The sequence below is a fragment of the Haemorhous mexicanus genome, chromosome 9, assembly GCF_027477595.1.
Source record: "Haemorhous mexicanus isolate bHaeMex1 chromosome 9, bHaeMex1.pri, whole genome shotgun sequence".
NCBI classification, from domain to species: domain Eukaryota; kingdom Metazoa; phylum Chordata; class Aves; order Passeriformes; family Fringillidae; genus Haemorhous; species Haemorhous mexicanus.
In genome coordinates this window covers 27,720,060-27,741,933 of record NC_082349.1, presented here as the reverse complement: position 1 = coordinate 27,741,933, position 21,874 = coordinate 27,720,060, and the positions used below count along the sequence as shown (strand labels likewise).

At 42.0% G+C, this 21,874-nt stretch overlaps 1 protein-coding gene across 6 annotated transcripts in view; it reads right to left on the bottom strand.

The window, feature by feature from the left end:
- RALGPS2 (Ral GEF with PH domain and SH3 binding motif 2) overlaps nt 1-8,862 on the bottom strand; it is a 114,913-nt gene extending 106,051 nt beyond the window's left edge. Inside the window, exon 1 of one of the 6 annotated variants that reach the window (XM_059854626.1) lies at nt 8,651-8,862. Coding sequence is in view for 2 of the 6 variants with exons in the window: in XM_059854625.1 (XP_059710608.1) it covers nt 7,845-7,877 (33 nt within the window). In the remaining 4 variants the exon portion in view is untranslated. The other 5 variants (XM_059854628.1, XM_059854627.1, XM_059854629.1 and 2 more) reach the window with 5 other exon arrangements.
- Nucleotides 8,863-21,874: the final 13,012 nt, after the last annotated feature.

Sequence of the window (21,874 nt, the reverse complement as noted above, 5' to 3'; positions counted from 1 at the left end):
AGACCCTATCCACATTAAAAAAAAAAAAGCCAGTGAGTTAATTAGGTACAAGGGCAAGTCATTACATGCAGGCACTGATGAAGCTGCTCAGAAGCAGGTCCTAGAGCACTCCATCTGTTTACGTGCCATTCCTCAAAGGTATAGAAATACTGTACCTCAAGAGTAGCTTATTTTACTTCATATTGCTTTAATGGGCCTTCAGCTTTATAAAACACAGTACCTCTGGCACACATCAATAGTGAAAACTTACCAAGCTTGCTTTTTTGTTTCATCTCCTGACTACAATTTGGTTAACATCATTTTCCTCTCTAAATTCCTTTAAATTATTCCAGGGGGACGCTCAGCCATTTTAATAGATATTGGCAGTAGAGCTGAACAACCTCCACAAACAAAATCATCTTTTGCCAGCATACCTACAGCTACCTAAGGGTACAAAAGATAATCAAAGAATCACAGTTTCACACTGTGATTAGATTTGGTACTGCTACTTTCCTTTGTCCAATGTAACACAATATGCACTTGTTTAAAGCACCATTAAAAACACAGCAAGGCATATCACTGCGAATACCAAAATCTATTATCAAAGAGCTACCTGGCAAAATCTGTTCAAAATAAATGCAAAATATGCCCAGCCTAGGAGGGAAAAAAATCCCCAAAGGAGGATTATAAGAAATTACGTATCATCAACAGAGCAAACAACCAGGAATGAGTGGTGAGCAAAGCCTTTTTCAAACACGAAGTAGCAAAAACATTTCTGCCACAGAGGGACATTTGCTCTGATATAAAGAACACAGGAAACAGTTTCCTAAGAAACCACCCACCTGACACCATCAGTGAATGACATATTAAAAGGTAATAATAATAAAGCCTCATAGCTAGGTAATGTTTAACCTCATCTTATCTTGAGGCAGACCTGCAAGGGCCAGGTTTTACCCACCCTAACAAATGCCCCAAGTTTCAGGCTGCTCACTGTCCACCACACTCATGTCTCTCAGAAGCAGAGGGTTCATGTGTAGCTAAGCAGAAATCTTGCTAGTACTTCAGTAATTTTGCACTCTGAGCTCCAGAAAATACTTACAAATCACTTCAGCTGCATAGAAGGACTGAAGTCGATGGATTCTACTCTTACACATTATTCTTTTCCAAAATGCCTGTTGGCATAGTTCTGTAAAAGTCTGATCAATAATTCTATCAAAATTCTTTAGAGGCACTTACCAGACAAGCCTGATGACTAATGCCTAAACAAACTGGTCAGTCTAAAAGTACATGACTAATATTCTAAAAATACACGAGATAGCTGCCCCTTCTCAGGTAGGCTTACCAATAAAGCACATGGGAAAAGTGGCTGTTGGCAGAGTGGTCTGGACCTGCCAGCAACAGCAGCACTGTTCAGGTGCCCTTTAACCACACAGGGAAAGTTAATTACACTACTGTGGGAGAGGAAGAACAACAATTATGAGTCATCCAGGTAACTCTGTGCTTTATCAATACACTTCATAATACTGAAGTTATTAATTAGTGACAGCACAAAACAGTGATGCAGTAATGGGAAAGTGAGCAGCTTGAAACTTTGGACCTTTTTATCTTTTACTGGTCTGGCACTTAGAATTTATGTGCATTTTGAAACCCACAACAAACACGTAGGAAACTATGCAATGCTTCCAGCATTCTAACACCTCACATCTGCTAACTGCAGATGCTTTTGGGATGCCCAAAATACTTTACAGACCTCTGGACATGATCAGCTACATGACCAAATTTCCACCAATACTATCATCACTGCCAACTCACTTCACCAGCCTACTGTAAAAGATGCAACAATGGTAGAGTTTAGCTCTATGCAAAATGGATTTTCAGAAGTGCCACCAGGATCCTTAAGTGCCTCAAATTTTCCTGCATAAAATCTGAAACAAAGTTTCAACTTTATTTCAAGCTCCCAGATTTGCACACCCAGCTAGGGATTCAAGACAACCACTCCACAAGTTCAGCTAATAAACAACTGACATTTGATCCACTTTTGATTTCAGCTGGTTTATGGGAACTTGATTTTATACCTGCCAGTCATCTCCAGCACTAATGCTTTTTCATGTTCCTTTCTCTGCCGTGACATTAGCCCAAGAGTTTGCATAGCTGAAGTGAACAGTTTGGGGGAAGATCAAACTGAAAAACAAGACAAGGGTGGGGGGGAAAGCTTAATTTCTTAGCTGGGTAAGTTTCCTGCAGTTCTCTCTGCTGTATTATCTATTTCTGCCAATACAGGGAGAGAAGTGAGTAGTCAATAAATTAGCTGTCTCACTGCACATGGGGTCACAACCTAGCTCAATTACAAACCAACTTAGATGAGTTACAGCTGTGGAGGACCCCAAAGTTATCAAGCAAGCAACAGAAATTCAGAGCAATTAGAAGATTACACAAACAACCTGGCAATAAAACAAGTGGACTAGAAACAACAATTTACAGAGTTTATAGATTTGAGTTTTTCACAGAACTCACAAGTCTATCTGTGCTTACACACCTCCTCAAAAAAAATAATATATGAAGCTAATAAAGAAAAACAGTAGAGATGAGACCTTCAGCTTTTCACTGGAGGCTTCTGCCTGCCTACACATTAATCTGAAAATTATGTATCACAGCAGAAAATGTGTTTTGGACTACTCCTGTTTATTCACTTATTAGTCTGAGTCTGAGTCCAGTCACTCTGTGACACTATACCACTAATTCTAGATCTAAATGAAAATATAATACTAGAGTCTAGACAATTATCCCAAACCCTGGGCACATTAATAATGTGATAAAAGCAATCCAATTTACAAACTGCATTAAGATCACTTTTTTCAGGATCTCTGCCAGTTTTATCTAGCCACTATTATCTAAGAAATACACCTTCAGCTTCTGAAAAAGATCAATATCCTTCTTCCCCAGCACAATCAATCTGAGCCCATTTCAATGAGAGCTGATTACAGTCTCCAAGCTGCCCCTTAATGAATAATGAGGGAGGCACAAATCAAACAACTTTTAATGCCACACTACTACAGCAATGGTCAGAGCATGGACAACCAGACCTAGGTCACTTCAGACTTAATTGATTGCTGCCAATAGCACAGCTCCATTAAAGAGGAAAAGAGGTGACACATACATATCCCAAAGCCCAAGTGCCACTGAGGCAGCTCCAAAGCTAGCAAAGCCTTCTGCATCCAAATTGCTTTAAAATGGAATTACAGCCTGAGAGCCAGGGTACCTCAAGATTCTCCTCTGCAAAGCCTGTTACCCATTTCTGCTCTGAGCACTTCAGCCCTCAGACAGCTGATGGACAATCAGGACAAGCAGTGTAAGTCAAGAGATTCAAGACCTCCAAGAAATTAATAAATTGGGCCAACCACTTTTTGGCAGAGGAGCTCATAGCAAGCCCCACAATCAAATTCCCTCGCTGGTAGTTCTGCTTATGCCTTGGCCATGCTGGTTTCAACTCCTTAACTGACCCAGGCTTGTTACAGTTCCTTACTTACACTAGGAACTACACTACAATCTAAAACCTATGGGAGGAAGGGCAAAGACAACTTCCAGTCAAACTTTCCAGGTCAAATCAGCTGGGGGAGGGGAGTCTCAGTCTTCTAGTCAAAGACTTAAAAAAGCCTGATTTTACTGCTTCAATATGACTGCTAAGAACAAGTAATAAACGTGAGTCACCAGAGGGTATTAATGCTTCTACCAAATGGCAAATGCAGCCCTTCAATTAGGGAGGCTGATAATTACATCCACATCATCATGTATATTTTATCTGGATTGAACTTCAGCCAGCTTGTTCTAATCCATGTTCAAATCTCAACTACAAACTGATGAGGCACTGAGCTACATTAACTGTTGTGGTCACACTTGAAATACATGGGACAGACTCACAGTCTCCTCAGACAGACCAGGGAAAATAGGGCAGGCACATGTTCACACGCCAGCTCAAGCTTCCTGTGCCTACAGAATGTATGTGTACCTTTAAATACAAATGGAATTCTGAAACACGCATGGAGAACAGGCCACAAGTCCTGCATCTCAAAGAAACAGAATAAAAAACTATTCTTAGCAGTTTGAATCAAGATCTGTCCTAACACAGGGGACCGCAAGCAGCATCAGGCTGCAGAAGAGAAAAGGAAAAGGCTTCCCCTTGACCACGAAGCAGCAATGGATGTGTTATTCTCTCAAGTCTGGCATCAAATCAACTGCCATGTTACAGCCTTAATCTTTAACACAGGAGGCTGCTCTTTACCACTGAGAAACAGGCAGGTTTTTAAACCACAAATATGATGCTCAGGAGGGGCTGATAAGAGAGTTTCTTGATATTCTGACCAAGCAGCTCTAGAACTTCTCAGTGCCAGCCAAAGGTGTGCCTGAAGCACAGCCAGGGAGTTTCTGGGGAAGGAAACCTTGACTTGCTGATGCTGTTGATACAAAGAGCCAAAACACACCTAAACAATGCAGACCTACTGAAATAACAGCAAAGCCTCTAGGCCCTGCAAGGTACACAGCTGCTTTTTTTCCCAGTTTTACCTAAACTGTCATTCTTGTAAGTCAGGACTGCAGGACAACAAAGCCATGGGAAGAGAAAGGGAATCCTACCGTTATGGAAAAGTACACCTTACCACCCAGCTGTTGTTTGTCTGCGCTGAAGTTACTGACATGTAAAATGTTACAGTGACAATAAGGCTGGGGTAGGAAGCACTCTGTGAGCAAACTCAGGGGATCTCCATGGGTTCAAGGCAGACACCACTAGTGCCACATGACAGTCTACAACCCATCTGGAAGCCCCTGGGGAGTTCTGAAAACTCCAGCTGAGAGTGGCACACCTCACAGCAGTGAGTCCAAGAGAGTAAAGATCAACCTTATATGCAGGTCAGGAACACTGCATTTTAAAATACTTTACGGTGACTCACTAGACGTCCCAGTGTTTTATATGCTGTACTGTAAGATTTACCAAACAGGTCCCTTTTGAGACAATTCTCCTATAAACTGAAACACAGACTGGGAACAGCCTCCCTTGGCCACAAGCAGCTCCAATGCCCATCATTTGTGCCATTCTAACTCCTGAGTCACAGCCAGCAGCTCCAGTGCTCACAACACACCACGATGCAGGATACACCCTCCCTGACTTTGGGCCACCCTCTCCCTGCTCCCCACCTTCTCCTGACTGCAGAGTCAGCACTGGGAGCCCTCCCATCCTTCCCTGCTCCAGCTCCCATCTCGGATGGCCCCATCCTGCTGGGCAGAAGCCCAGATGGGACCAGCTTGCCCACAGCTAGGACTCCAATGCCATTCTCCCTGGAATCCTACAAGGCTTTTATGGATCTTTGAAAAACAAAAGGAGTTGCAGTCACACATCCATACATTCCAGGGGACTGAGCATACAGAGAATCTACTTAAAATGCCCAACTGCAGCATTAAGACACACTCACTTCAGCAGTCTTTTAAGGTGATTAATTCATAAACAGACCAAACATGAAGCCCACAAAGCTTCATGCAGTAACTATGACACATACACTTATATTAAAAGATGATTCCTACTGCAGCAGTTCCAGGTATATAAATGCAAAGATTTTTAACAGAAATCTTTCATTATTTTGAAAATACATTTCTAAGTCTGTTTTCTAACAAGAGCTGTAAACCAATACTTAGAAGAGAAATATATCATGCCTTTGGTGGCTTACACTTTGAAAAAATGCAACCAATTACACTCCCCACCCCAAAGAATATTTTCAACTCAGCTTTAGTTATTGAATGAAAGGAGGAGCTCAAATGACTCAGCTTCAAGCAAATAAAAAGGAAAAGATTAACCCCTAATCTCAATGAAAAAAATAAATAGTGGAACAAACTGATTAAGATGGAGGTGTGGCTTGTCAATTCAGATCTTTTAATATTCAAAGACATCTAGCAGAACATTAGCACACTATGACTGCATTACTTTTCTGTACAAAAGTAATCTTGTCAATTTCAGTCAATTTCAAAAAAAATTCCAGTCATTCAAAAATCACAGTCAATTTCAAAAAACAAAGTTTACACAAGTGGTTGTAGTTAAAGTTAGCCCTGTATCTTTATTCTTGTTCCTTAGTGCTGAGCAGCATAAAGATCAATAAAACATCTAAACACTGACATTTTTAATCTACAGCCACAAGGCAAGATAGAAGTTTAAAAAGGAAAAGATAGCTTCAAAATTCTGCAGGAAAACTCCCAGAATTCTACAGGGAAAAAAAAAAAAAAACCCAAACAAAACCCACTGGTGAGTAAACAGGATAACCTAATGAAAGGTTTTTTTCTGGGGGGGGGGGGGGCTTGTCTCCACTGGACTGAGTTAAACATTTCATATTAAAATGCAGAAAAATAAATGACAAGGTAGAATATTTCCCAAGGGGGCTCCCAGACACCAAGGGACTGCTGTACATCCTCCACACGGATTCCCAAGTGCTCGTCCCCCATCTCAGCCAAGCCACAACAGCTGTGCTGGGAGGAATGTTTCATTCCAGACTAGCCGGAGCGCTCCTTTACATGCAGCCCAAACTCCAAACACAGATGTCACCAGAGGGCACCCTCTCAATTCCAGTGACCCAGCTTCAGCCAACTTCTGAGCAGGACTACAGACAGCCCACAAGCAGGGATGTGCAGAGGCTGTGGAAAGCAGGAATAATTCTGCTTCTACAAGGAATTCCCTTTAAAAAAAGCCCGCCGAAATTAAATTAATCGAAAGTAAAAAAAAAAAAAAATTACTTATGTGGCCACAAGCATAAAATTTTCCAGAATAATCAGAGACATTGCTAGAAAAAAATCACTATTATCAACTTCTGTACAACATTATGCTGTACCAGTTGATGGTGCCAACTCAGTCCAGCTGTTTTGGAAACCATGTAGGTCATATCAGCTCCCAAAAGCAGGGTCCAAGGCAGTACAGCTTATGCAGAAGTGCCTATGGAAATCCTTTGACTCTGCTATCAGATACTACTCCTTACAATAATACACAAAAAAAATGCATGAGTAGTTCTCATGCTTTGGTCCATGTATTATTTCTATTGCCCTGTTGAGAGTTAATAATGTTTTAAAACAAACACCTGATAAGTTGAAGTTCATTAAATAAAATTATGCACAACCAATAAAACATGCAATAGATCTATATACCAAAAAGGGTCTCAAACCACCAGGTGGCATGAACAGAATGTTATAACCATTTTGTATAGAACTAAACACCACCATAGTACAACTAAAATGAAGTCAGCTGCAGAAGCAAGCAGTGATTAAAGAAAAATAGGAAATAATCATTGTGCATCCCATATTTTCCAATCCTGAGAAAACCCAAAAAGCTGTAGGACTATCAAACATTTGATTGCCTGGTTATCTACCGATCCTATTGGAATATAAACAGACTCCACCTCTTCTAGCTATCTGTGATTGCCAAGCTCTTTAATTCAGCAAAGGCACAGAAGGAGGGGTGCAGGAATAAGACCTGTGCAAAAGCACCTTTTTTCAGTAGAGAAATCACTCCAGTAGTGTCAGTATAGGAAACCTGCAAATAGAGATACACATCCGCAGAATTTCACCAGGCCTGCAACTACTATTAAACCCACAGGGCAAGTAACTCCAAAATATTACCTGTCATCACCACTCATCGTGGTTTGAAATATATCTACAGAACTGCCTTTCCAGCATCTGCTGCCAGGAAAGACATAACGCTAAACACGCCTCACGTCTAATAAACAGCATCTATTTGTCCATTCTCTAAAGCACATTCCCGTCTACTGGAAGGTAACATGCTCTGAAATGACCCTGGTTTACATGAAAGTGGTGCGACGTGGTGTTCATCCCCTGCTTACAGCGGCTGTCCACGTTGTCTGTCGTATCCCCATCCCTGGGCACTGCCCTGTCGCTCGTGTCCGCAGCCCTGTGCGCTGCCCCGTCCCTCGTATCCCCGTCCCTTCGTGCTGCCCCGTTCCTTGTGTCCCCATCCCTTCGTGCTGCCCCGTTCCTTGTGTCCCCATCCCTTCGTGCTGCCCCGTTCCTCGTGTCCCGGTCGCGGGGCCCATCCCTGGGGCAGCACCGATGGATAGCGGTATCTCTCCGCCACAGCCTCCGCTCCGCTCCGCCCCGGCCACCCTCCGGCCGCCGCGGTGCCCCACATGCGGACGCGGCTCTGCCCGTCCCCACGCACCAACAACCCCGTCCCTGAGGGCTCCACAGACAGCAAGGGTGGGGTGTCCACGTTATAACCCACTCTTCAGCCCCGCAAGCAGGCACCGGGGGGGGCGAACATCTCTCCCGAAGCCCCGCAACCCTCCGTCCCGCAGCCAGGCTGGTGCCCCGCCGCGTACACACCGGCCAGAGGAGGCTCCACTCCTCGCCCCCCCCGCGTGAGGCGGAGGAGGAGGATGAGGAGAGGGCGGCAGGTGGGCGGCGGAGCCCCGAGGGGCCGGGACCCTCCCCGGATCTGGGAGGGGACGGAGCGCCTCCAATCCCCGGCCGGCAACAGCCCTGCAAGGCCCGGCGTGCGAGCCGAGGTGAAGCCTCCTTTCTTTTCTCCTCCTCCTCCTCAGAGGAGCCGGACAATGAGCCCCGCGGAGGCGGGCGCCGGCTCCCTTCTCCTCCTCCTACTCCTACTCCCCGCCGCGACAGCGCAGCTCACCTGCGAGAGGGGGAATGGATGACGGCGGGGCGGCCGCTCGGAGGGGCTGCGGTGTCTGCGCGGGTCCCTGCGCGCCGCCGGCTCCGCAGGCGCGGGGCGGCCGCGGCCACAGTGCCCCACACACACGCACTCACTCACGCACTCACTCACACACTCTCACTCACACTCACACACATACAGACACACGGCGTGGGGTGGTGGGGGGGGGGGGGGGGCGTCCACCCCGCCTGCGCATGCGCGTAGACACCCCCCCGGCCCGCCTCCTGCCGGCGCCGCGCGCAGGCTGCGCACGCGCCGCCTCAGCGCCTCCCGTGCCGCCCCCAGCCGGTGCTGAGGGCGGGGAGATGCGCGCTCGCTCCCTCATGGCATCGGTGGGTCTGGGAAAGAACAGCGAGGCCCGGCTGTGAGCGGCACCGCGGTGTCAAACCACAGCAGGGTTTGCCCTGCCACGTCCCGAAACACCTGCAGGGACCGTGACTCCGTCGCCTCCCTGGGCATCTGATTACAGAATCCTAGTGTTGTTGAGGTTGGAAGGGACCTCTGGACGTTATCCAGCCCGGCGGAGCAGGTGACACAGGAACGCGTCCAGGCGGGTTTGGAATGTCTCCTAGAAGGGAGGCTCCACGCCTTCCCTGGGCAGCTGTTCAGTGGTCTGCCACTCTCGCTGCAAAGTTAATTTATATATACATCGTCGCCCTTTCTGTGGGGGAAATTCTGCTGCTGTCCAACCCAAACCTCCCCTGGCGCAGCTCAGCACCATTCCCCCTCGTCCTGTCCCTTGTGCCCTGGGAGCAGAGCCCGACCCCACCTGGCCCCGCTCCTGCGAGGGCCCTTGGAGAGCGAGAAGTCTCCTCCTGAAGCTCCTGTAATCTAGGCTGATCTCTCCGTGAGGCGTCGCTCCCTAACGAGTGAAAAGAGACCGGGGGGCAAAGAAAGGAGTTGGTCCCAAAATAAAAACTATGACATTGACAAGAGCTCCGTTCTGAAGGGATGCAGTGCAATGAGTTTTATGATTTCCTTCTCTACTCTCACAGTCGTTAGGGAATAATCAGTTTATGAGGGGAAAACAAGGCCTTCAAGGTGTTGGCATAATTTCTGGAGTGAAAACCCTCAGAAAACCACAAGGTTTTGCAAGAGCTGCTCTACAATCAGCAGAGCTGGCAGTGCTACCGTCGTGGGGACAGGAGCTGGCATCACCACCTTCCCATTCACAGCCAGGCAGTCTGCAGCCCCAGTGAGTTATTGCAATAATTAATAGCTAACATTTATATGTATTCTGAGTGCTTTGAAAGCAATGCCTAATCTCGTTAAATTGGGAATTGACTTGTTTTCATCCTGTTGTGGAGTTTTATGACAGTCACTGCTTCCTTCACATCCATGGGAGATGGAGTTGGAAGTTTGCTCCTATACGGGAACTGCTGCCATTGGATCTATGCCCCCTGCTATGGGTTTTAATGAAACATAGAGCCACCTGCTATGCAGAATGCCTGATTTTTATTAGACTTTTAGTCTGGTGAGAATACAGGTACTATGATACAGATTAAACAAGTCCAGCAGGCTGGAAAGAGGGTACCAGGTTTTAAATCTGTGACAGGGGAATAAGGCAGGCAGGATTTGTGAAACTACAGGCACAAATTTGACAATAAGCAAAAAACAGCATTACTTTTAGGTAAAGTGCCATTTCCCCAGTTTTTAAAAGCTTTGTGCCTAGAATGAGAACACCGTTCACACTATTTTCTCTTGTTTTGGGGTTTTTTCCTTTTTTTTTCCTTTTTTTTTTCTTTTTTTTTTTTTTTTTTTTTTTTGCCATGGTAATCTAGCACAGTATCAAATTCATTCTGAAACAGAATAAATGAAAGGAAAATAAAATGCCAAATGCCATCCTGCTGCAAGATTTTCAACATGGTGAGTCAGTGGATGCAAAGAATATTTCACCACATTTGGAAACACAACAATCTGTAATGTAGAAATAAGAAAATATTAGGAAAATCATAGAATCATAGAAAATCATAGAATCGTTTAGATTGAAAAAGAGCTCTAAAATAATCGAGGAATAAGAGAAAAGAAGTAGTAGTAAAAACACCTCAGAAGGAGGAAACAATGGGATATTTTTGGTAAGCTATTCTCCTTCACTAAAGCAGGAGACAAACTATCTTGTAGAACAAGCTTAGGGGTATATATATGGATTAGGTGACAAATTTTCAAAGACATTTTACAATCCTCTCACTAAAATGCTTCCAGAAAAAAAAAAAAAAAGCATAGTGGGTTGTGAGGAAAAAAATCAATGTCATAGACCCCAAATTAACAGAGATTGAACATGTAGTCATTCATAATTGTGATGAAAATCCAAAAGAGTAAGGTGTTTTTAATTTTGTTGTAAATACCCTTAAAATAATCTGGAAAAAAGTGGTACAGAAGGAGATAACATTTATAGGAGACACAACATTACTCTGAATTTTGGGGCAGATGGTGAAGATACTTGGAGTGACCCAGCTGTGTAGGAAGAAAATATAGTGACGTTCAATATTGATAAATAATCATCAGTACAATGCAGTGGATACTGGAGGAAAGAATTCTGAGTAGGCATCACAGAGGGGTCCAAACCAAAGGAAATAGTTTAAGAAATGGTCAGGCATCCTAGGCAGTGCTTCAGTAGAAATCTCTCCTCAGTTTATGAACACAGTCATGCACACAACACATCAAGAGATAAAATGAGAAAACAAGAAAATGTTGTCTGTCTTACCATCGTTTCATATAAAAAAGTTTTAGAGAATGAGCAGGGAGGAGAATGTACATTAGACTGTGAAACTGAAATGCCCAATTCCACTCAAGTTTTACACCAGAGCCCCACATTTAGCTGCTTTTCACCTACAATTCCAGAATCTTTTCCAAGAAACCACCTTCCAATACTCACTTGCCAACTCTATACACACAGCTGATGTTCCTTACTTACAGGTACAGATCTTCCCCATTTCCTTAAATAATCCATTTTAAATACATTATTAGCTGAATGTTGCAGCTGTGCTGTTAGATGTTCAAATCACAAGAAGCAGTGAAAGGAGGAAATGACTAGATGAAAATATGTGGCAAAATAGTCAGTTATAATGAAGAAAGCTGCTGTCAAAAATAACAGGAAACCAGTGTCCCTTGTGACTGGCAGCTTGTGAGGGAATGGGTGCAGAGGCCAAACCTGATCCAACACAGCCATGGGAATTGCTCCCAGTGAACACAGCTGGAAATCTTACAGCCCACAGGATGCCACACTTGCCATAGCCAACCCTCACCCAAGAAAGCAAATTTAGGGATGGTATTTGTCTGGCCAGCTTGCAGTATTCTTCTAGTAGAAAATAATTATTTACTATGGATCTCATAGGTTCTTTTTTGGACATATGTGTTCTAGATTTTATTAGGAATGATTATTTTTATAATTCACTGCCCAACAAGCTGCATCTCCCTACAAGACTTCACTGTATCCAACCCTCCCAAATTATAAAGGATATAACATTTCCTTTTGAAAGCAATATCTTGCATCTTCAACATAATCTTCCAAATGAGAGGAGGAAATTTATCTATTTTTAATTTCACACATGAAAACCATTTTTCCATTAGGCAGCACTGAAGGCGTGTGCTTTTACACACAAACTGCAATGTGCCTGCAGGAGTGGCTGTACTGAAATGTTGACGTTGCAATCCAGGGCACTTGTTGATGTAAATTTTAAGTCTATAAAAATGCCAGCAGAGTATAGTTTATTATACTTTTTCATTAACAAAAGGTAGCATAAGCAATTTAGAATAGAACATTCCTAATGTAAGTTACTTGAATGTAATCGGCTTTACTAGTATAAGTTATAATGCAGATTTTTCTCCACCATTTAAGAAAAGAGGAGAAATAGTACTTTATTATGGGTGCACATACCATGCTCTGGGATTAAAACTATACATTCATAAAAAATCAAATCAATTTTGCTGCCTTTCATCCAAGCTTCCTCAGCACTGCAGAAAAGTACTTAGGAAGTACCTTTTTAATCTTGTAACAAATGAGTTGAAATAGTATATCTTACATTTTGGTTAATTAATTACTAATTGCTTGGTACTAAGTAAAGTTCTTCTATCATTGCCTGAATCTAGAAACATAGTTACTGTCATAAAAAATCATCATTTAAAATCAATTTGGTATAAGATGTCCCAGCTGGATGTCTGCAAAAGTATTTAGTTCCCTAAGAAATGAGAATATAGTAGAAAATACTTTATTTATATAACCAGTGAATGTTATTTCCTATTCTTACTCTTAGACTAAGTTATTCCGTGAGTCTGACTGCACTTAATTCACACAAGTACATCAGGGTGAGAAACACTAAAGAAATGCAAAATATTGCTAAATTTACTTGTCAACCTATGAAAAGAAAATGGTTTAATTTTTTGTTGAAACTGCGTAATAATTTCTAACAATTGCACCACAGTTCTGGTATCTGCCACCTTAATTCTGTTATTTCCTTATTTTAGGGTGCTTACCTATACAGGTCATTTATAAATGCAGTGCCATTAATATTAATTGTGTAATTAATATCCAGGTTCTAGTAAGGCGCACAATCTGTGACATTTACACCTACATACTCCTACTTTTTGATCTATGATCCTGTGTGATGTCCTTGTCTTCATTACAGAGAAAATAGGAGTCAGAATTGGATAAATATAACATTGCTGTAACTACCACCTTCTTCCTCTTTCCTTTTGGAGGATGTTTTTTGCTTAATACATAATACACATATATTAGCTTCTACCCCTCTATAAAGAGGATGATCTTCTTGCTTCAATCATAACCAAATGAAATTTTCAGTCCATTCAGTTAAATTTGAAACCAAGCATAAAAAAATATTTTTATTGATAAAAATGTCTGTACCAGAGAAATCTGGTTCAAATAGACACTAGACACCCTATGTATTTAGAGTTTAGAGCTGGGGGAGAAAAATATTACTAGGAATGCTATTCTGGAGAGTAGATGGATGTTTCACAGCTCCTCTCACTCAGTGTCTTCAGTTGATATGCTGATATTTGTTCCCAAAGGTGTTGTGATTAACGCTAGAACACCACCTTAGGCTTACACCTCTGCTTGTTTCTCATTTCCCACACCATGAAGTGAGGAGCTGGAATTAGAACAACACAAGAGCACTCTGAACCAGCTTGGGGTTTTTCTCAATATTTTAAAAATCACAACTTTAAAAAGAGTGTATCCAAGGAGCAGCTTCTGAACTCGCCCAAGCATACATGTAAATATATATATATATATTTACGTGTAAAATCAGTATATACTCGCAGCTGCTTTAAGAGGACTTCCTCTACATCTGCAAATCATTCTTTTCCCGAGGTCAGCAAAGGCTCTTGCACCCGTCTCGGCAGCGAGGAAGCTGCCCACGGATAACATGTTATTTCCTCACTGTCTCTCACACAACCTATGGATTTTTCCGCAGAAAGAGAAGGCTGTTCTGTCTGTGCTGCCTTCCCACGCTGCAGATGTAGGAACTCAAACCGTGCTTTCTGTTTGAGCCGTTTGCGACAGGGACGCTGCTGGCAGCGCCGGGGAGGGAGCCAGAGGCAAAGCCCAGATTGGCAGCATAGAGGCTGAATGCAGATGTCCTTCTTTTTCTGCTTCCCTGCTACATCACCAGAGACAGACATCACTACTGGTAGACTGCTTAAAAGGAAGCAAGCACCATTTTTATGTTGTATAAATATCTATCTTCACATTTTCCAAAAAGTATGGAGATGCTGAGATGCCTACATGATTTATGCACAGTATGGAAGTAGCACAAACACGATGATTTACAACAGGTTTTAATGACCATCTGAAGGGGAAAGATACCAAATATGGTCAACAGCAACTGCTAATTGAAACAAGTAATATTTCATCTATGCAAACAAAGTAATGATCATGTCTGCCACAAGATTTCAAGAGATTTATCTTCCAGGCTCCCTAATACGGTTACATCTGTCCCCTCCTTAAATCCTGTGTTCTTGCCATCTGCTCCTATGCACTTCTTTTCACCCTAAAGCAGTGATTAAACAACTATCTGGAAAAGAAAAACAGTATTTTTCAATTTTTGAGCAAAATGTTTAACAACTGAAAAAAAACTGGAAAACCAAACCTACAACCCCTTTGGGTCTCAATTGTTTTCTGTCGTTAGAAATGTTACTAGTGAGATGGTCTGGTGAAGTTTCCAGGAATCTTTACATCTCATTGTACAACAGGAAACACTGCAGCCATAGATGAAGATAGTTTTGTTATGGAATGTAATAAATTTGGAGCAGATTAAACTACCATTCAGTTAATTAGGTAAATTGTCACTGAGAGGTAATGTTACATGGGGAGATCAGGAAGCATTTTTCTTTAAAAAGAAGGAAACTTCCTAGAATTCTTTATTTGCACTGTGGGAAGCCTTGATAGTTGTGTTCCTTTGAGATGTGCTTTGTACTTACCTCTCCTTGTCCAGACATGGAGGAGCAGGAAGGACAGAGCTGCAGCTCGCTTTCCTCTCTGTGTGAGAAGGACCAAAGAAGAGCAATTCCACAGATCCTGTGCTCCTGCCTCCTGGGCAAGACTGCAGCCTGCTGGTCCTCATGTGGGCCACATTAATTAGGGGAGCACTCTGCTCTGCATCCATCACCCTCTGTAGCCATAGAATGGGCAGTCATAATCCATCTCTTAGTGTTTATTTGGAGCCTGAAAATCCTTGGAAGGCATTAGAGATGCACTGAGCATCTTGTTACAGGAGAGGCTTGATGCAATGACAATACTGTCATACTAAAAAATTGCCTCATCCCTTCTCTAAGAATTTTGTCAAACTTTATTTTATTTTCTTGGGCTGTTGCTTTCTCCTATATAGAATAAATTATGGATATCACCTAATCATTCCCTTGAGCTTTATAGGAAGTAACTGGACTTGGTACCTCTGCTTTTCAGTCTTTTCTCCTTTGGCTGGTTTACTCTGCTGCTTCTATCCCCTACCATTATAATTGTTACTGCTTGCAAAGATGGGAAACCAGATTTTTTTGTACTGTTTGTAAAACATTGTGAAGTATTTTCAGAAATAATGTGTAACAAGGCAAATTTACCGTGGCTTTTTATCCACAGGTAATAATTCTTGTCTGAAAATCTAGGCCTATAATTTCTGCTGGTATAAATAACTAGGTGCAGCTCCATTAAAGGCCTTGCCATGCACTACTGGAGGGCTTTGCTATGAAAGATGTGGAGAGTTCAGGCAGTTCAGCTTTAGATTCAATAAACACCATTGCTTAAATTACTAAAATAGACAAGCCCCACATTGTTTTACAGCCAGCATTTTTAGAGTAACTTACACAATTGTCTTGGGAATGCCTTTGGGATGAGCAGAGCAGCCAGCCATTATCTGCTGCAGTCTGTGCATCTTGTCTGTAAGTCTGAGCTGCTGGTAATCCGTTTGGTACTGTGCTGCTGTGTGCCCCAGGGCTTTGCTGGCAGCTGGAATTCAGTGAATGTTGTTTTTAGGTGGATGGATGATGTTTTGCTCCATACCTGCCTCAGTGAAAGTTAGAAAGCCAAGTTACAGTATACTAATTCATTTTCAAACGAACAAAAAAAGTAATGCCTCAGCTACTCCAAATACTGCATTTTTTCCTGAGTCTCTCAGGTAATGTCAGGATGACTGGGTTCAGTTAAAGAGTCAGGACATGGGGAAAATGTTGAATGTTAGGATTTTGCAAACACTGTTCTAGACAATTTACATTAAAAGGAAAAGAAAACATTTAGGAAAACACCTGCATAAGGTTTCAGTATTCTCCACCCAAACTAAGAAATCCATGTATAAAATTAATCTAGTTTTCTAGATCCAAATTCTGTGTTAAGGCATGAAAGACTTTTGTTACCAATACAAATACTATGGGGAAAGTAGAGAGTTTTCAAAATTTCATTTTAAATAGAAAGGATAATAATGACATTGTCACATTCTTATAATACCCATGCTGAAAAGTCACTTTAACATTCGTCAGAATAGCTTCTGATAGATGAAAAAACCACACCAATAAATATATTTTTAAAGTAAATAAGTCAGTGTGTATGGAAACAAGGCCTGTTTCTTGAGAAAAATCTGACCTGGAGCACTTGGACTAGATGGTCCAGTGTTTATAAATGTGACTCAGCTGGAGATGGTGTCTGAACTTCTGAAATTTTGAAGAGATTTTTCCTGTATACTCTGGAAAGGCTTCAAAGTACACTCAGCAAGCAAATTTCAAAAATACAATGGCTGTACTTTAGCTGGTGTTCACCTTAAAGTTTTACTGCAGTCTGAGTCTGTGGCCAAACCTGACATGTATAATTATCATTTGCATATAATCCTTTCCCGCTGCAATCCTTGGAAAGATGAAAAGATTTATTTAAATACAGAAATCTGAGTCTTACAAACCTAAACAAGACACATGCTAACTCTGTAAGAGGATGAAATGTCTGTTTCCAGTTTTCTTTTACTTTTCAAGAGAGGACCCATCCATCATGAGGACAAGGAACCTAATCCATTATACTGATTTGAAAAGAGAGTTTCTGACAGTTTGTGGTTAATACTTTCTACAAATACATTAGAAGTAAACATTCAACACTACTACAATCTAAGTTCATTACTTTAAAATGTCCTCTCCAGCTTCTTCTGTATGTCATGTAATATTAGAAAAAACACATACCTGAGACTCAAAGGAGCATTGTTACACCCTGAAAAACTAGACATTCATTATAAATTATTCTTTGAGAGCTGCAGGAGAAAATACTTTCCCACCAATTATTCTGACATAATGTGGGACTAGAGTAGTTTATTCTATACCACAGTTTATGACATGGCTTTTGTCAACATGTGATCTGAACACTTTTCAGCATGTTATGAATAGCAACTAAAATTGGACCAATTTATTGTCTTGTTCTCCCTGGAGGAGAAGGGTAAATAAGCTACACTGTTTTGCAGTGCTTTGTGTTTTAGATGTACCTCAACATACCCTTAGTTTTCAGTAGAGAAGATAAGATTGAAGAAGCACATCCTGAACATGAATCAGAAATTAGAGTTTTCCAATGGTCCTTCATAAGGACTATTTTTCTGGACTTCTGAATACTGTTCAAACAAACTGAATTTGGAAACCTCTGCCTCAATGAACAACAGCTCAGGTGGGGTTTGTGGAGATAAGAGAAGTATGAGATAATATAGGTTTGGTGTTGGGAGCAGATTTTAGAAGATGAACTTAAAATCAAGCAGTTTGCTTAATTATGGTCATATGACAATAAAAATTGAATAGGATACAAGTACTATATAATTAAACAGAGCATATGGAAAACATAAAAAATGTGATAATATTTTTAGCAATAGATCCTTACCTTAAACACTATTTTGCATTCTGCCTTCTGGCTTAAAATCCATATCAAAAAATAAAAGAGGATTATGAAGAAAAATTTAAAAGAGCTATAAGTGAAGACTGTAAAACAAGAGAAACTAGAAATAGTGTGTTCAACTGCTTTGTTCTATTGATGTTACTGAGAATAAGAGACAAATTTCTTCCCTCCATTATCATCATCATCCTCCAGTGACACCAGGAGGCCAATGCACTTATAGGTACACACATCTGCAGGTAGTGACAGTTTCTAGTCTCTTTAGTTGCATATTAATGCAACATTGGCTCTGGGACTGTGTGCCAGAGAACAAATAGTTCAGCAAAGGAAACAGAGAGCTCGGAAGATTTTTATAATGGCTTGACACATACATGTATAATAACAATGTGCTGACAGTGCAAGCCTTACTGCTGGTGATACTTCACAGCATAAACTGATCCCTCACTAGAGAAATTTCTCTCCTTTATCTATTTTGCATAAAGTTCAGGCTCATTATGCCTTGGTTCTTCTAGCTGGGGTTTTTATCACCCATTATTTATAAAAGATTATTAAAAAGTCAGACTGCATCAGTTTTGCTTGGAGGCAGAGGGAATAAGCACGTGCATATGTGAAATTTATGTCACTGCATATTTGGAAAAAGAACATTAAGACAGGATCTTAGAAAAAAGGTCATCTGTTTCTCCACTGAATCCTCTAATCCCATTTGAGTTAACAGCTTATTTGGATCCCTACAGGTAGGAAACATCGTTCAAGACTTTTCCCTTTCAATTCAATAAATCTCATCTGCTGGTTTCTTTCTATTAAGTAACTGGAGACAGGTATTTAAAGCAATTGCTGCACAATGAGCCATGAGGAAAGGCAGCAGGCTGGAAGGATGCTTGCAGGAGTACACTGGAAGATATTACCCAGTTCCCAGCTCTTATCTTGGTAAGCAGAACAGAATGAGGGCAACTTGACTTCCTAGCTGGTCTACTGACCCTTGAGAATAAAAGGAATAAAAATGCCACTGTGTGATAAAACAGGCAAGACTTGCAAAGCTATAACAAAATATGCATAATAGCTCAGAAAACATCCTTAGGGAAATAATTTAGTAACTTTATGCTTCTCTTTGTATTAGGAAGGATATAAAGGGGGAGAACCACTAGCAGCTGTGTGGAACAGAGCTAGCTTTTCAGGAAAATACACAGGGCCAGATCTTCCCTCCTACTTCTTCACATCTTTTCTGCTCTTCAGGCCCATGGAAACATGCCAGGAAAAATTAACTGGCAGAGGACCATATTATCTCTTCTGCACAGTTCCCATGTAGTGTCTCAGAGAAAGACCATGCAGCTAGGGAGCTGGCTGGAAAAGCTGCCTGCCTGGGGAAAACTGTCCTTCACTCCCACAGATCCCAGAGGATATGTCAGATTTCAGCAGGACCTCTCTCTCTTGTTGATCTGAGACAATCTGAAGAATTCTCTGAGATTTCCTTCTATAGATGAAAAGCTGGGGCTCATTCGAGCATTGGGGTTTTTCCATGGGGAAGTTTTGGCCAGAAGGATGAATGCTGATTTAAGGACAGCTCTCTTAAAGCTAGCAGTACTGATGGGTCACTGTTTAAATGCAAGGTCAGTAAGTCTGCGGTTGCCTCAGAAATGTGGAAGAGGATTTGATTCTGGATAAATGAAACAAGGAGAGTATAAAGTCCTGCTGTGGCTTGCTCCCACACAACCCACCCCCTCCCCGACCCTTCATATTTGGAGTTTCCAGGCTCTTGGTACCCAGGAAGGAGGATCGATGTTGTTAAAAGTAGCTGATTCCCCACTTTAATACTTTATGAACATAAAGCTGTGATCCAGCCTACTGATTTACACAAGAACTATTAACCATAAACCTTTATTTCAGTTTCCTATTAAGTAATACACATACTTCTCCTTCATGTCCAGTGGAAAATCCCATGGAGTAGAAAAAAGCAGTTCACATTGATAAATTACTTAGGCTGCCTCTCCAGTTGCGGTCTGTGAGGCATATGGAAGGGTCAAAGCCTCCATGTCCTCAGCCCTTCATCTCCTCAGGGGATTCCTGCATCCCTTCCATTAAGTGCCATTGGAGCCTTGTCCCCTCCTCCATCATTTCCTGCTCCTTTTGCTCTCCATGGCTCCTGCAGCAGGGCTCAGTAAGAAACTGCTCTGCATGAGCTCCCTCCCATATGGCCGTGCACTAATCCCCCCTCCCACACACAGTCAGGCAAACAGGGAGGAAACTGTGGATGTGCAAGAGATGCTTCCCTGAGCAGCAGTGTCTGCTATCCACATTATGTCAGGCAATTAAAAGGTGCAAAAGAATCCTGCTGGACAGTACTGCTGTTTTCTTCACCATTCTTTGCAACATCTGCAGAGCTTCCAAGTATCCTAAATTTGCAAATAAAGATTTTTTATTTTCTTTAGGGGGAGTCTTAGAATTGGGAGATAGCTTGCAATCATGTTTCCCCTTTACTTACAATGTCAAGGTACTTTCCACAGGTTTTTTAATTATTAATTTTGTTCCCTTGTCTCTTCTGATTGATCAAAAGACAAATCAACCCTGGAACTTACTGAAGAGTGAGAGAAGATTGAAAAAAAAACCCACTGGCATTAAAATTTGTGAAAGTTTTTGAGAAAGCTCTGCTCCTGCCTATTTACATTGAAGCTTTTTTTATGTATGCAGAGAAAGGCTGTCAGGAAACAGACCACTGGTCAGGTCAGGCTGTCAGCCCAGTGCCCAGCACAGGGATATCCTGGCATTACAGCCACTGTCACATCTCATTGCCTAATGCTCGCCCTGACGCTGCCTCCTGCCTGACAGCATGTTCCATCAGGTTCTCACTTGGGAAACACCAAGCGCCACTGGGTGTCACCCGCCCCGCTGAGCTCACCTAATGACACCAACAGGAACAGCGACAGAATGGTTTCTCCAGGTGGCAGATTTACCACATTTCAGAAGTCACAAGGTATTAACACAGAGTTTTATGTTAAGCAGAAACTCAGCATCAGTGTAGCGCAAACATCCTTGAAATATCAACAGGCATTTTAAAACTTATTTCTCAAAACTCCTTAGTGATTCCTGGGAAAGAAAGCCACAGTCTTCAAACTAGGCAAAAACTACCTCCAAGCACATAAATAAACTCCTTTTGCTTTACCCACATCAGCAGCATGGCAGTGGGATTTGGTGATTAAATGAGGTGAGTAGCATTTTGACTAGAGAGGTCCTGGGTAGGAAATCTGAGGCTGGAGCCTCACCAGTGACAGCAAGTCACCCAAGGGACTTGGGGCCCCAGCTGACTGTCAGGTGCCATCGATTGTCATCTTGCAGGTCACAGCCTCCCCCTCCCAGGGCATCCTGTTCTTCAGAGCCTCTCTTGTTATACAGTGCAAAAGGAGAACAAAACTGAGGATCAGACCCTGTATTACTAAAACCTTTTAGGAACAACATAAAAAACCTTGAGTTGAACTCAGTAAATAGCAGCCAGATCTCAGAGGTCACGAGAGCACCAGTTTTGCAGGTGAAGCCCTTTGAAAAAGCCACTGTGCTGTTTTCACCACAGCTGTGTTGAGGCCTTTTATTCCCAGATCTCAAGCATTTCAGTGAGATTGGTAACTGTGGCAAGCAGCTAATGCTTTTTTACTTAGGTCAAGAGTTTGGAAATACAGGCTTTAATATGATCCTGAAGAGAGAAATGACTTCAGTAAAAAGCATTCTAAGTAAAACAGAGGTGTGTGACTGCCTCTTTCACTGGAGGTAAAATAAAGAAATACACTCTAAGCTTGTGGATTTTATGCATACATACAACTCAGTGCATGTACATTTTT